The sequence below is a fragment of the Eleutherodactylus coqui genome, chromosome 6, assembly GCF_035609145.1.
Source record: "Eleutherodactylus coqui strain aEleCoq1 chromosome 6, aEleCoq1.hap1, whole genome shotgun sequence".
Taxonomy (NCBI): Eukaryota; Metazoa; Chordata; class Amphibia; order Anura; family Eleutherodactylidae; genus Eleutherodactylus; species Eleutherodactylus coqui.
In genome coordinates this window covers 182,141,124-182,156,934 of record NC_089842.1, presented here as the reverse complement: position 1 = coordinate 182,156,934, position 15,811 = coordinate 182,141,124, and the positions used below count along the sequence as shown (strand labels likewise).

General features: G+C 45.2%; 1 protein-coding gene across 1 annotated transcript in view; it reads right to left on the bottom strand.

The window, feature by feature from the left end:
• The window catches only part of SYNJ2BP (synaptojanin 2 binding protein), a 45,337-nt gene extending 34,562 nt beyond the window's left edge, over positions 1 to 10,775 (bottom strand). Inside the window, exon 1 of the mRNA XM_066608403.1 lies at positions 10,615 to 10,775. Within this exon, the coding sequence (XP_066464500.1) occupies positions 10,615 to 10,672 (58 nt within the window). The 5' untranslated portion in view covers positions 10,673 to 10,775. The remainder of the gene's footprint in view (positions 1 to 10,614) is intronic.
• Positions 10,776 to 15,811: the final 5,036 nt, after the last annotated feature.

Here is a 15,811-nt window from a genome sequence, read left to right as displayed (position 1 = left end):
TATCTATACACCTCCTAAAAAACGTCTCTAGAAAGACATTCAAGGGGTATTCCGGGCCTTCTACGATGGATGACCTGTCCCCATTGATCGAACGGGGCCACTGCTCGGGATCCCCGCTGATTATTAGGCCTGCTGTCAGTGCAGTGGGCCGGATGTCGTCATCAGTGGTCAGCGCTGGAATTGTAATCAATGGCAGCACTGCTTCCTATTACACTTTTGGTTCCTCGATGCACTCAGGGAGTATGTAAAAAAACAAAGCAATTTCATTGTGCGTGCATTGCATGCAGTCTTGTTGCGCATGTGCACTTTTTTTTGGAGCGCTATCCTTTTTTCACATGTACAAAAAGATAAATTTTTTTTAAAAGACCAAATGGATGTCACTTCTATTTCACTCTCCAGGCAGCATGCGTAAAAGATGCAAAACACATCCCTATGCATTGTTTTGGGTTTTTTTTAAAATACAATTTATATGCCCAACCAGCGTTTGCAGATCTGTCAACCTGCAGCCTCTGAATGCACAGCAGAGCAGAGCGATAGCTCCTCCCCCATTGCCAAGGAAATGTCCATGTCCCTACTGCTACAGAAGCTTTACATCCAACAACAGACAGTGGACTGCAGAGACCCCCTAGTAACAGCCACTTCAAACATGATTGACCGTTGTAAATCAACAAAAAGTTTATTGTGAGTATATTACAGAAACAATTAGAATAACACAAGCCAGTAGAGGAGAAGAAATTGTCTGAAAAGTTAGTGCCTCTTTAAACTAGATTACCATTAAAACATTTTACAGTCTCATCCTCCATAACTACAAAACCTTTGCAATAACTCCATTTACTGTAAACCATTATCCTAATACCAAGTACTCTTCTCTTTGGTGGTCAATGTTGTGGGTTTCTGAAATACTGCAGACACCATTAAATATCTAGTCTGCAAGACGTTGTCTCTGCAGAATCAATGAAGCCCATTTTAACACTATTATTGCATCTTTCACTAAGTCTGCAGCCCCCAATGTCATCTAGATCATGTTACATGTAACCTGCAGATCGATGGAATATAAATTATCATCTGACTGCTTCTATACAGGATTCTGCCACTAGCATCTTCACACATGACAAAACAAGGCTAAACCAAATAATCCAGAAGTCAAATTTGATCTGCATAGAAGTGCAAAGAATTAAAACATAAAATGTGTCACATTGCTAAAGTATTTACCCTTTCCAGAGCTCCCCTATTACTGCTTAGTTATTATACCAGATGGTTGCACAAGAATAAGATTTTTTACTTTGTTTCAGACCTATCGCATGATGCATGAGCAGAGCATTAACTAAGGTTATATCATTCTGCTTGCTAGGGGCCAGTTTAATTATCTCCCATATTCACCTATATAAGCTACAGACCCCAAGTATACTGTCAGGAGGATGAGCTGTGATCTCCTCTATTATAACTGTGTGATCATCATTATTAAGGCCGGGCTCACCCAAAGTGGTCGGATTCCGTAGCGGAAGACCTGCAATCATTCACGAAAAGTAGTTGCGAATGATCAGGGAAGATCGCGGATGTGAGCGTTTTTTTCCATGTGGATGTATGCTATGCACAGCTTATCGTCCATACAGAAGAATGATCTCATTCTCCCCTTCAGCTGGCATTAAGGCTCTTACTTTGATGTTGCGAGCGTTTCTGCCACTCATACGCAATGTTATTTGCATATGGGCGATAAAATACTTGCATCCATTGACTTCAATGGGAGCTGTCCGCAAGGCATCCCCGCTCACGAAGAGCATGCTGCAATTTTTCTTCCGTTCGCAGACTACGCAATTCATATTCGCGGGTGTGACCAAAAAAGTGAAAATGTATGCCTTTCAATGGCCAGGGATTAATCAGGGATCTTCTGCACTGGCCGGCGAACGTGGATTCTGCAATTAAAATTCACCCAGATTTTATACTGGCGGGTATGGAGGCTCTAGTACCCTGTTGGGCCACCTCTAGCTTGGATGCAAGATGTGATACGGGTGGCATGGAGGCTTTAGTAGACTGTTGTACCGCCTCTAGCTTGGATGCAAGATGTGATACTGGCGGGCATGGAGGCTATAGTACCCCATTGGGCCACCTCTAGCTTGGATAAAAGATGTGATACGGGCGGGCATGGAGGCTATAGTACCCTGTTGGGCCGCCTCTATTTTGGATACAAGATGTGATACGGATGGGCATGGAGGCATACAGGTTCCATATGGTATCCTATGGCATATGGGTCCACATTTGTTGTAACTCAACCTTTAGATCGTTCAAACTCGTAAGCTGGCAAAGTTCGCATTCCAGATGGTTCCATACATGTTTTATTGGCGATAAATATTGTGAAGGCATTCCTGTGATAGACTTGCGTGTGCTGCCGAGCATTATACTGCCATGAGAGGAACACATGTAGCAGCATTGTCTCTCGTACTACTGCTAGGGGTGACAGACTGTCGTATGCGATGAACCCCCCAGATCTTCACACAAGCAGTGAGGACAGTGTGCTGCTCCACAGCAAAAGCAGGACTGATGCGCTCACCTCGAGGTCTCCGGACACAAACATGGTCATTATCAGTGCCCAAATGAAACCTGGGTTTGTTGCTTAAGACAATCCGGTTACACTCTGTAGCAGTCGAGGTTTGTCATTCACTACACTACTGCAAACAAAGGTGGGTGTCAAAGGCAGTACACAAAATGGGTGACGTGAGACGAAATGTCCTTCAAACAAACGCCTGGAAATGGTTTTGACAAACACGGGGGCTGTATTGATGGTGCAACCTGTCTCTGGAAGGCGGACAACAAAACAGTTGGAGCTGCTCATGCTTGTTGGACAGTCAGACAATCTGCTGTATTGGTGGTCTATCGAGGGCGTCCTGAGCCCGTTCGCCTTGTGTGCGTGTCCTCACGCATCCACTGGTTCCAACATTCCTGGGATAGAGCAGTCTGGATAGAATTGCACAGATGGCGGGCAGTTCGTTGATAGTTGCATCCAGCTTCTCTCATTCCAAAAAACGCACCCCTCTCAAACTCTGTTAACTGGGCGAAATCTCTTTGATTGCACAACAGAGGCATTTAGTGGTCAACAAGCACAAGCAAACAAAGAGGTCACTACACACAGGTAGCCTCTGAGAGCCTTTTTATAGACCAAGGGTGGAACCATTGTTAGGGCCTAAGGTAACAAGACCGTTCATCTAATCACGCCATAACTAATCATTTGCATAGCAGCCTGAGATGTAACTGCATGCCGAGTTTTGCTGCAATACTGTTAATTGACTGTTATCAGTGGGTACAATTAACTAGATTCCTGCTAGCACTCATTGCACAATTCCAGATATTAACTCTTTTCAATGAGATAAAGTGGAGCACAATGTACTTTTTGGCTGTCTGCCAGACTTGGCATTTACATTAGTGCGCCAACTTACTGGGTAACTTGGCAGCTGCACCAACAGTTAATCTCCAGTGCAGCTTTATGTAAACTTGACAATCACACCGTATCCCATATCACAGCTAACAAGTCCAATGGGATGTCTAATTGTAATATAGGGAAAGGTGTCATTATTTATAAGGCATGCAGTTCTGATGATATCACTTGAGGGCTGGTCAGAAATTGCATCCTCCATCGTAGTCAGCCTTTTGATTTCCTAGTTATAGCAATCCTTTACGAGAACACCATTCGTTACGTATGTGCCCAGTGCCGTAATTTGGATCCCTTGTACTTTTTCCTTCAGCTGGTTTTGAAGGGGGCATTGAAAGTGGACCTACACCCACCAAATGACACATGATCCTCCAAAGTGAAAGCAGTTTCATCTCCACCCAGTTGGCTCTTCTGAGCCTTCTCAAGCAATCGGCCAAAAAGTGCTCATGTGGTCCAAGTTCTGCCCGTATAGCCACATTCACAAAAGATGCTGGGTGACAACGAATATGACTGCTACTCCAACTCTTACTGGGGTTGCCTCAGGTTATACAACTACATATGAGAATTCACACGTGGCAGTCTTGCTGCAGAAATTTCTGTGACCAAAAGCCAATTCCATACATGTGAAAGGGGAAATTTCTACATTGCGTGCATGGATTTCTGCAACAAGAATATAAACCGAATGGCCTTACACGATTGGGGCTTTCCTGTATTAAAATTAGACGCGCTTGCGCAGTCTGCCCTCTTCTGTCCCGCTCCGGAGCGGCCCCTTCAGCGGGACAGAAGAAGCAGACTGCGCAAGCGTGTCTAATCCAGGCAGAAGAAGGCTTCGGTCGGCGCCATGGAGACGGGGACGCCAACACCGGAGGGGGTAAGTATATAACTTCTGTATGGCCAATATTTAATGCACGATGTATATTACAAAGTGCATTTATATGGCCATACAGAAGTGCTTAACCCCACTTGCTTTCACGGGACAACTCCTTTAAGGTAAATTGAACTGAATACAACGCTGGTTCTCCACCAACTAGTGTCCGATCACAAATCTCGTCATTCCTTAACATGGATGAAATATAATAGCAGACAAGTTTGATTGCCATTGCTGTTTAAAGGGAACCGGTCACATCCTATAAACCCCATAACCTAAGTTATGGTGCTCACACGACAGGGAACAAGGAGTTCAGAAATATGCTTTTTATACTTACCAGGCTCCCTGTTCCCACACTGTCACCCTTAGAAGTCAGCACTTGGTCAGGCAGTTTGACCCTCTTCTTCCTGTCGTGTGCACTACTTCAAGAAAAGCGTATAAAAAGCCCAACCCCCAGACTCCTTGCTCCCTGTCCAGCAAACACCATAACAAAGTTTATGGTGGTTATAGGATATGACAGCTTCTCTTTAAAAGCCCCCATTCACACTATACTTTAGTCATCCAAACCCGCTGATTTTGGCAGGACTAGATGACTACTGAATATGTATAGCGACCTCTCAACCTTCACGCACCAAGTAATGTTGGGGGGGGGGGGGGGAGAAGAATTGGGTGTGCTAAAACTCAATGCCTGATCCTTTTGTCCCTTTGGAGATATGCCGCCACCAAAGCTGTCTGGCTGCCGCTTTTTTCACAAAACACATGAATGCTCGTGGTAGAGATGGCTGTCCATTGAACAAGCATTTGTGTGTTGGCTATTAAAAGGTGTATGGGCACCCTAAGTGGAACAGAAAGACAACTCCAGTGGGGACAAAAATGCAAAAATTGGATCACTGAGCAGTAGAATAACATCGCCTGGTCAGATCAATCCAGATTTGTGTTACACCATGCTGATTGCAGGTCAGAATTTGGTGCAAGCTACAAGAATTGATGCACCCTTCCTGTTAGTGGTTTAAAGCAGGCCAGCACCTCCATCTAATTTGCAGTATCTGGAAGAAGCGATCCTATATGCATGGGCCAATATTCCTGCAGAGCGATTTGAACACCTGGTGGAATCTACGCCACGATGAATTACTGCAAGTCTGAAGGCCAAAGGAGGTCTAACCCACTACTGGATGGGGGTCTCTAATACAGTGGCCAGTGTATCTCTCAGTGGCTAGGCATATTTGCCCCTCAAGGTGTTGGGGAAGTTAGAAGAGAACTCCGTGGAAGTTTGAATGGCAGCCATACTGATGGTCACTCCTGGACACAGACATAAGTTGCAAATTAGTTAATAAAGGAAGAATGAAGATTTCACCCTTTAAATTGAAGGAGTGAAATCTACTGCAAATCTGCACCAAAATCCGCACCCTAAAAAGTCACCTGTGGGCAATATATCTGACAGGATTAGGTTCTATTACAGTTTAGAGAGTCAGGCGAGTTGCGTGTGTCTTAGATGTCATTTCATGTTGGGCAACTTTCTTTCCCCGTGTGAAAAATGCATGAAAATGCCACAAATGGGTTCATCTGTACACACATCTGCATGTCCACAACTCCACTGGTGACTCCCAACGTCCACCAACAGCAAATGTCGGGTATAACGCCGATCACTCATGATTATTTCGCCATGCCCGATCCTCCATGTCAGAACTTTTCACTAGTAGACTGTCTCCCAGTCCATTATTACATACAGCCGATAATGCGTTTAGAGCCATCGTATGTGTTCCGCCAGCTTCAGGCCTTATTATGCTGCATTTTATTTCTGTATTGGCTGCATACGGGAGTATTTATATACATTGCCTGCATTCTGAAATAGGCAGCACGCCATCGATATCAGACGGCATATTATGAACATTTGTTCCCCATGAGCTCAGTGGAGCCTTGATATTAGACACGTACTTCCACATCTAAACCATATTTTCCATCTAGATACTCGCAGAGAGAGCAGGAAGTTTCCCTGCCCACAGCGCTCTGCAAAAATATAAACAATGCATGGAACAAAGGCAAAAATAAGAAGCATTCATACTAAATATGGAGGAAATGACATGTACTTTTGGGTGCGTTCATACATTGCCGGTTTGCTGCAGATTTTGGTGCAAAATTGAAGGGGTTAAATCTGCTATAGATCTGCAGCAAATCCGTAATGTGTGAACGCACCCTTAGGCTGGGGTCACGGGACGTAAACCTCACGAAATGACCGCACAGAAATACTTCGAGATTTCCGTGGGAGAAATGCAGCTTCAAAACTCGCGGCCTTTTGCGCTGATTTTGGAGCGGCTTCGCCGCCGGCATTCCGCTGCAGCCATCTCTCCCCATAAAGAGGAGAGCAGCTGCCGCGGGAACGGGGAAAGAATTTACATGCCGCGTCTTTGAATTCTGCGCTGCATGTCAATTTCAGCGCGACTTGGCCGCAACGCATCGGCCGCAGCGTGTGCATGAGATTTTTGCAAGTGTCGTCCACTTTGCTGGCTAATCCCAGCTGGAGATTTTCGGCTCATGTAAATCGGGCTGCACTTTCCATAGTTATCCTATGGAAAGCGTTCATTGCGTTACCTGCATGTGGATTATCGCCGCGGATAACGCAATGGACAGGAGGCCTTAAGGTGCCGCACACATGAATGTTCGGCTCGGCCGAAGTGTTTGTGCATCAAGGGTGTTAAACTGCAACTGGCTTATCTCCCAGGGATTAAATGTATCGAGTGTTCAAAATCAACATCCCTGATCCTGCTTTGCCCCGACACCATCTGTCAGAGGAAAGTTTAGGTACCCCCATACACATTAGAGAGTCATATGGCCATGCCAAAATAGGCAGATTCAGACAACCAAAAACTCTAATGTGTAACACGTACCTTTAGGCTCTGACACACAAGCGTCTTCACTACCAGGCGAGATTACGGTTCTGGCAAACCAGTTTTCACATGGACTACCTACACAGCTTACTACTAATAATGGAGCATATCAGGTTCTTGTATTATTCCTGAGGGCATGATCAGCACTGCAGACCTTCTGGTGGAAAAATAATAATGCCAGTGTGAACACGGCCTTAGTGGCAAGACATGGTGCAGACACAGGGCAACCCCTTTAAAAGGTGTACTGTATGGTTGGCAGGCAGGAAATCTCTACCATTGGGCATTATCTATGAAAAATGGCAATCAGCCTGATAGGAGGGGGAGTCTATGTCCCCTCTGACAAAATGACTGTGGCATAATCACATGTGCCATGTCCTGACACTGGCACATGTGAAGAGCTGCAGCACCAGGGACTACTGAAGGAGCCCCTGCAGGCCAGAAGAGGTCCTACTAGCACCTCTAGGTGGGAGCACATACAGGTAAGTATTTCTTGTTTGGGGAGAGGCACTCTTTTTTCAGGCGGCTCAATAAATATAAAATTTATTGCAGGGGGCATGGTGCTTAATGTGATTAATTTTAGGAGGCACGGTGTGTATAATAATTTCAGGAGGGCACGTGTGTATAATTAGTTGGTGGGCATAGTGCATAAAGTTTTGGTGGGCACAGTGTAGATTATTATTTATTTTGGCAGTCATAGTGTAATTAGTTTGGGGGCTCAGTGTAAATCACTATTTCTGGGGTACAGTGAGTCGCGATAGTTTCAAGTGAGACACAGTGTGTGATGGTATTTTCAGAGGAGCCAAAGACATTTGGGCCGCAAACTCTGCAGAGGCAGAAGTTATGTGGAGAAGTCATGAAAGTCTGGGACTAATGGAGAAGAAAAAGACAGTCCTGTGAGCCACTACATGTTTTGCGTTTTCCGCCTCTGCCACATCTGTATTATATGCACATGTAAGGGCTGCAGCAATCTAGCGAAGCTACAACACTCAGCATATCCTTACCATTGTTCGGGTCATAGTGGGAGCTGTAGCTTCACATGGTGCTGCTGGGAAGGTATATTGCGTTGCACTATATTCATTTGATGCTAGTGGGGAGGTATTTTGGACTGTATATGGTGTTTCTGGAAAAGTATTATATGCGGCATTGTAGTATGTAGCGCTATTACAGAGGTATTTTCACCGCACTGTGTTGTTTGGTGCTGCTGCAGAGGTATGTTGTGCTATATGGGTACTGTGCACTACATGGTGGTATATGGTTGGTGCTGCGCAGTAGTACCTGTTCACTGGTAAGGTCTGAGTAGAAAATTCTCAGAAGCCCTGATCTTGTGAATTTCTCCAGTAGATAACAGCTGATACCCAGTTTCCCCAAAAATAAGCTCTAGCCTAATTTTCAGGAAGGCTTAAAATATAAGCCCTATCCCGAAAATAAGCCTTATTTACATTACATAAAAAATAAATAAATACATTACCTAGCAGGCTTGGTCCAGGTCCCTCCCGTTGCTCTCTAGAGGTTCGGCATGGTTCGGAGTGGTTCCCACAGTCCTCAACCGCTCGTATAACATCACTTTCTGATTACGAGATTCAGAACTCCCCCCTCCAGGAAGCGATGACTGTGATTGGTTGTTCGACCGCTGCTCAGCCAATCAATGCAGCGCTGGATGAACCAATGTGATGGCTGAGACGTGGGCAATCACAGCCAATTCATAAATCCTGCCTCTACAATGCGATGGTTGTTGATTGGCTGAGCAGTGGTAGAAGAATCAATCAATGCAGCGCTGGATAAACCAATCATAGCCATCACATTGGTTCTTCGACCGCTGCTCAGCCAATCAATTCAGCGCTCGATGAACCAATCATAGCCATCACTTCCTGGAGGCGGGATTTATGAATTCCATAACCAAGAAGTGATAATGTATGAGCAGCCGAGGACTGCAGGAAGCGCGTCGGAGCTCTAGAAGACAGCGGGAGGGACCTGGACCGAGCCTGCTAGGTAAGTATAATAAGACCTCCACTTAAAATTTAGACCTAGTGCCTCTTTTGGGGCAAAAATTAATTTAAAACGGGATCTTATTTTCAGGGGAAATACTAATACTACGGTCTCTCTTCAGCTAATCTTCCACCCCAAAAGTAAAGTAAAATTTGTTTTAATGTGTACCACTATTTTTTTTTGTGGCGCAGATTCCCAGGACGCAGCATGTCCTTTCCAAAACCTGCAGCTAAGTGCCGTGGGTTTTAAAGCTGCGCTTATTCCGTGGAAATCTCGCGTTTTTTTCTCTGCGGCAAAACCGCAAGATTTCCACGGTGAAAGCGTCCCGTGGGAACCCAGCATAAAAGTAATAGACCACCGCTGAGAGATCTCTAAGGGCTCACTGACACGAGCAGATTTCGGCTGTGCATTATTAACGTTTGTAATGTGCAGTGCTAAAGCCCCAATTGAATCACACTGGGCCATTCAGACCTGCATATTGCGCATGTATAATAAATAAAAATCACAGTATGTCCTTTTTTGGTGCATAATATGCACCATTGTAATCTATGGGTGCATAAAGTATGCAGAGAATACGGATGTAACATGCAGCCAGAATACACTGATGTGAGTGAGCGCTTACACCTTATCTGGGTTTACACCTAAATCCGGGCAGAGTCCGCTGGTCTTAATATTACCCCCGTCAGCGCACACTGCACCTAATATATGGCGCATGTTCTGTGCGCCTACACAAATTAATGCCACCTAGTTTCTGGCATAAAGTATGCATAAAGGTAAAATGAGTGGGTCTGGCCATGGCCCCTCCTGTCCAGCTACACCTTTTCAGGAAAGTGGCACAGAGTGGTGCACTACTCAAAAAAGTTGCAATATTTCTGCAAAAAGCAAAGCTTGCACCAATTTTTTAAAGCCGGAATGCGCTTGATAAAACTTTCCTACAGTTTAGATTATCATTTGCTTCTAATTCTACCTGATCCGTTTTTTGACTTCCTAGCCTTCTGCGCATCCTCATTTAAAAATGGATCCGTTAAACGGACGTCAAAAACTAAACCAAATGGAAGCCCTTCCCTTCAGTTCAGTCACCCATTGACTGTCACCCGTACGGCTCGGTGCCGAGGCCCACATCCTGCACCTTGATTGTTATTAGAGGCTTGTGTCTATACAGCACAATTCTCCAACCAATGTCTCTGTATTGGTTGCAAAACTACAACTCCCAGCATACCCCGACTACCGGCAGCTGTCAGGGCATGCTGGGAGTTGTAGTTTTGCATCAGCAGGAGAGGAATTAGTTGGAGAACACTGCTATGGGAAGTCCATGACCCTGCAGAGGTGCATGTAATGCGGACACATCCTCCTAGCTGGCAGCCCTACAGATGTCCACGGCGCGGCCTGCTCAGCCCCATGACACGGCGGTCCATGAAGTGCCCCACCGCTGTCCTCAACCATCCTGGTACCTGAGGGGCCCCTGATGAGCTCGATCTCCTCCTCTGCAGCCCGGGATCCCGCGCTCATGTCGGCTCTGGCCCCCGGCAGTCTATGATAAGACGAGGGCTGAAGGTGAACGCAACCACAGCACTTTCTGTTCCTGCAGCCAGGCGGCCCCCACGTGGGAAGGATGCGGCGCACGGCATCATGGGACTTGTAGTCCCGGGCTTAGAGCCGGAAAGTTCAGGGCAGTCCTTGGAGGGTGAAGGTTGATCGCTGTGGACACTGATGGATACGTCAAGCTACGATGTAATTGGGGACTCTGACGACATGGAACCTGGGAGCACATTCATAAGAGGGACGTTTTTGTTTTTTTTACTACTGTTTCTTTAACCATGTTTTGCTTTTCTATTCTTTGGCTCCCCTCCCCACTTCAAAAAATAGTTTTTTCTCTATGAGACAAGTTGTATTTTTTAATGATACAATTTATTGTAGCAAATAATGTACAGAAAAACTTTTTAAAAGTTCTAAGTGGAATAAAATGTAGAAAAAACCATAATATCGCCATCTTTGGGGTCTTGTTTTTGCAGCATGCACACTACAACACTTTATTCTTTATCTTTCCATCCATGGGGTTGTGTGGGGCTTCTTTTTTTGTGGGATGCCCTATTGGTACCATATTGGAGCACATGTGACTTTTTTAAAATGTTTTTTTACTAAATTGTTTCTTTGTGACAGGGTGATCAAAAAAGCGCAATTCTTGCGTTGTGTATTGTTTTTCTGACAACATGCACCATGCATGATAAATAATGCATTATTCTGATAAATTGTTTTGTAAACCCAGTGACATCAAATATGTTTTGGAGTTTTTATTAGAAATACAGGGAAGGGGTTTTTCGCACCTTTTTTTTTTTTGCACAATGACATTAAAGGGGTTAACAGCTACCATCGGCCTGAACTCCAATCGCAGCTGTTTTGGCTAGGTGCCAGTTGTCGAAGACAGCCAACACCAGCTGTGCATGGAGCAGGCTTGGGTCCTGGGCTGGCGCCATATTAACCCCACACGTCTGGGAGAGAGGTTTAAAAAGAAAAACCAGCATGCATTTTTTCAGTAGGTAGTCGCCGTACTACTGCGTATATGAAGGCACATGATGCCTGACTTCTATAGTAGTTTACCAAAATACAAAATGGCATATAAGGCTGGGTTCACACGGTACTGAAATCTCGCAGAATGACCGCATAGAAAAAATGTGAGATTTCCGCAGGATAAGCGCAGCTTCAAAACCCGCAGATTTTGGAGCGGCTTCACCACCTGCATTCCGATGCAGCCATCTCTCCCAATAGAGAAGAGAGAGGCCGCTGCGGAAACAGAGAAAGAATTGGTATGCTGCGTCTTTGATTTTCGCCCCGCATGTCAATTTATGTGCGGCTTGGCTGCAAAGGATTGGCCGCAGTGTGTGGACAAGATTTTTGGAAATCTCGTCCACTTTGCTGGCTAATCCCAGGACTAAAACCGCGGGCAGTATTTCCGTGCAGAAAGTCCACATGGACATTCTGCGGCAATTCTGCCCTTTGTGAACCCAGCCTTAGGCTAATGTCATAAGGCTTTTTTTTCTTTCAAAAAATAGCTTTTTTTTTTTTTTTTTTAAAGGCAAAACCCACCCCATGCAGATGTTAGCTGTAGGTCTATGGGATATGATAGTGTATTTTTTTACTAGCGTTTTTTTCTGACTGTTGCAGTTTTTTCAAATCAAGAAGCGATGAAGGAAAGAGTGTCAGAAGGTAGGCTAAGGGCACTGAAACACTGGCGAGAAAATTCTGCGAGATTTCTGCATTGCGAGATGCACAAATATGAAACCCATTCCTTGGAATGGATTTATATAGATGAGCGAGGTTTTCCTGTATGGAACCGTGATGCTATGCTGGAAACAAATGCAACATGTCCTATCCTTCTGTGAGGTCGCCCATTGTTCTCAATGGGTCGGCAGCGGCAACACCCCCTATTGAAAGCAATGAGTACTCCACAATCTTCTGCCGAGACCTCTCTAATCCACTTCCAGCTTTGGCTCAAAGAACTGCCCCAAAAGCCTGTGTGAAACCTGAGGGGTGCAGAGGATGCAGTCACACCCAACCCTCACTTTGCCACATATAGGCCTTTTCCACAGGCAGATAATTGGGAACCAGCATTCATTTGCCTGATCACTGGGCCGTGTGAAAATGCCTCCAATCAGTTTGAATGTTGCTAGGCTGATCGGATCCTTCTTGCAGCCGTGAAGACCATCATAATGACTGTATGTGTATTTGCGCATCAGTTGTAGTGTATTTGTGCACAACTACTTTTTTTACTTCCCTTTGTGCATGCAAATTGAACGCACTTGCACGTAAAAAAAACCCTGTAGCCACAGTCCCATACATTGAAATGGTTTATTAGCCTAGATTCCTGTGTTCTATTTCCCTGTGCAAATGCTTAAGAAATTGGACCATGCGGCATATTTTTTTGCTTTTCAGAATTGCGCATGCAAAATACATGATTGTGAACAAACCCATTGGAATCAATGGACTCTCTTCACTGTGTATTGCACATGCAAATAAGTACAGGTGAATAAGTCCTAACTAAGGCCGGATTCACACAACTGTATTTCTGCGCATATACGTGGTGAATAGAACCCATGTGAATTCCCAGCAGATGTGAAGCGCTTATGTTAAAACAGCCTCGCATCACTTCGGGGGAAGACGCAATCCTCTGCTGCCGTGGCAGTCAGTCACAGCGGAGGATTGTGCAGTTCCTCCTATTGTTTTCAATGGGAGGCCTCGCATCGCGTGTACCTAGCAGTGGTGCAATGCTGCCGCCGGCCCCAAGGGTTAGGGTCCACAGCAGATCCACTACAGTAAACTGAACCAAGTAATTTGACCATTGTGGTTTCCCACCGCATTTGTGCTGCGGAACACACACACAGCAGATACAGGGTATATGCAGCTGTCCTAAGGGTACAGGTAGACTTTACAGTTACCTCCAATTTTTTTCTTTATCATTTCCAATCAGACAGGAACGATAGATAGACAGATAAGATAGATAAGACATAGAGAAACTGGATTCCTGCACCATAAATTTGGATTTATTAAAGGCCACTTTGGATTTTCAGAGGAGTCTCATTCACACAGCAGACTCCTCTAAGATGTTAGTTGAATCTATTATCCACTATCCATTCACTTAGAGCACAGGGGTTTTATTTCCTTCTGTTCTGTTACAATACTTAACAACTTTGAGCCCCATAAACTATGCCATGCAATGGGGAAATTTGGGTAACTGAGTTTCATACTCGCTGGGCTCCCTGTTCTGGTTTGCGCTGTGTCCCCACAAAGTTGGCACACCAGCAGCTTGGCTCCTTCTGCACACGCACCTCCCACAGAGGTGAAAAGGAGGAGCGTGCAGGCCAAAACACTGGCGTGCGCCAACTTCGTTAAGAAACAGCGCTGGAATGGGGCGGCTAGTGTTCCTCATCGATAACCACCGTATCAGCATGGTTTATTACGCCTCTACTATGACAGTGTACGACGCAAAATACAAAATTAGTCAGCACATCCTAACAGAGAAAAATGCGCTGGTGTTAAATTGCAACACAAACAAATCAAATTAGGGGGCCCAGGTCATGTGAGTGGTTTTATATCTGCTTCTATGTTTGCCTCAAACTGCATGCACTCCTTTTTTCTGAGGGGGGGCAAGGAATTTAATTTTTACACATGTATTTATGGTTTTCTCATGTGTACAAAGAAACATCCAAAATGCTTGCTGTAATGAGATTGATCTACGTTTTTCCTGCACATTGGTACTCCGTGCCATCCAGGGAGCTGCAAGCTGGCACCCTTGTACTTGCGCAGGGCCATACTGCTTTTCCGTGGAAAGTCGGATGTCTAACAGCATCGGGGACATGAAAAAAAACATTGAAAGTGACATAGCTCTAACTCGGGGCCGTGTCCTCTTCATTATCATCACTTTATGATCATTAGGGGTTTTATCTCCAATGAGGGCATATAGATTGACAACCACTCATGTGCTGTTTGTAGTTAGTCCAGTGTATGTGACTTGGATGCACTGAAGGGGCCACGGACACACATACAGAAATGAGTTTTGGACCAGAATACCTGTACCCTGCATGCACAATAGTAAGACAATAGTCCCTTGGTGGATGGTCTGGTGACCCATGACATGTAGCCCACAGGGGGCTACAGAGAAGAGGCCCACAGCATCACAAGAAGGATGAATGTATTCGTTAATCAACTGTTCCTTTTCTTGCTATAGAGAGGACCACCACTTACAAGTAGTATTTGTTGTGACTTAGGCCGCCTGCACACAGCAGGGCCAGATTCCACATACGGAATCCAGCCCTGGGAGCAGCGGCGTCCACATGTACCTGTACTTTCGTTTTCAATCCGTACTGCCTATGGTCCACAGGGCGAGCCGTTGGACATACGCAGCACAGATTGTTTTCCCAAACTTATGCTTTTCCCACGTCATCACCTAGTGATGACGTGGAATCTGTGACCTTTCCCAATGTGATTGCGGAAAGGCTGCAGATCGGATGGCTTCCATTGACATCAATGAAAGCAGTACACTTGGAATCTGCGAAAAAAATGGAGCATGCTGTGATTCTTCCTCCGCTTGCGGAAACCGCAATTGGTTTCCGCAAGTGTGCAGGTAGAATCAATTTCCTATAGCATGCTATGGGCACTATTTGGTGCGGACGCCCACTTCAGATTCCGCAGTAAACATCCATTTGTGGGTATGAGCCCTAAAAGGAATTTACCAGAATTACAAGTTATCCCCTATTCACTACACAGGAGATTCCAAGAATGGGGGTGCAGTGTCCCCCTCTTCTCATCACAGTGATAATTCTCCCAACCTCTGACGCAATAGTGAATGGAACACCAGCCAAGCATGCACAGTCAGTGCTCTATTCATGTCTCGTTCTCATTCGTTCTCCTCCTCACTGCCAGGGGTTGCAGTGACGAGAAGAGGGGCTCTCAGTGGTGAGACCCCCACTGATCAGCAAGTCCTGTGGATAGGGGATAACTTACAGTTCTGGTACACTAACCCATTATAATCTGGAGTAACCATTTTACAGCCTGAGGTCTTCTTGTCTATACATCTTTTATATCACCGAGAAGCCTGATAACTCTTTGAATTGTGCTTTCCCTAACAACAACAAAAAAGCTGACAATGAAGAC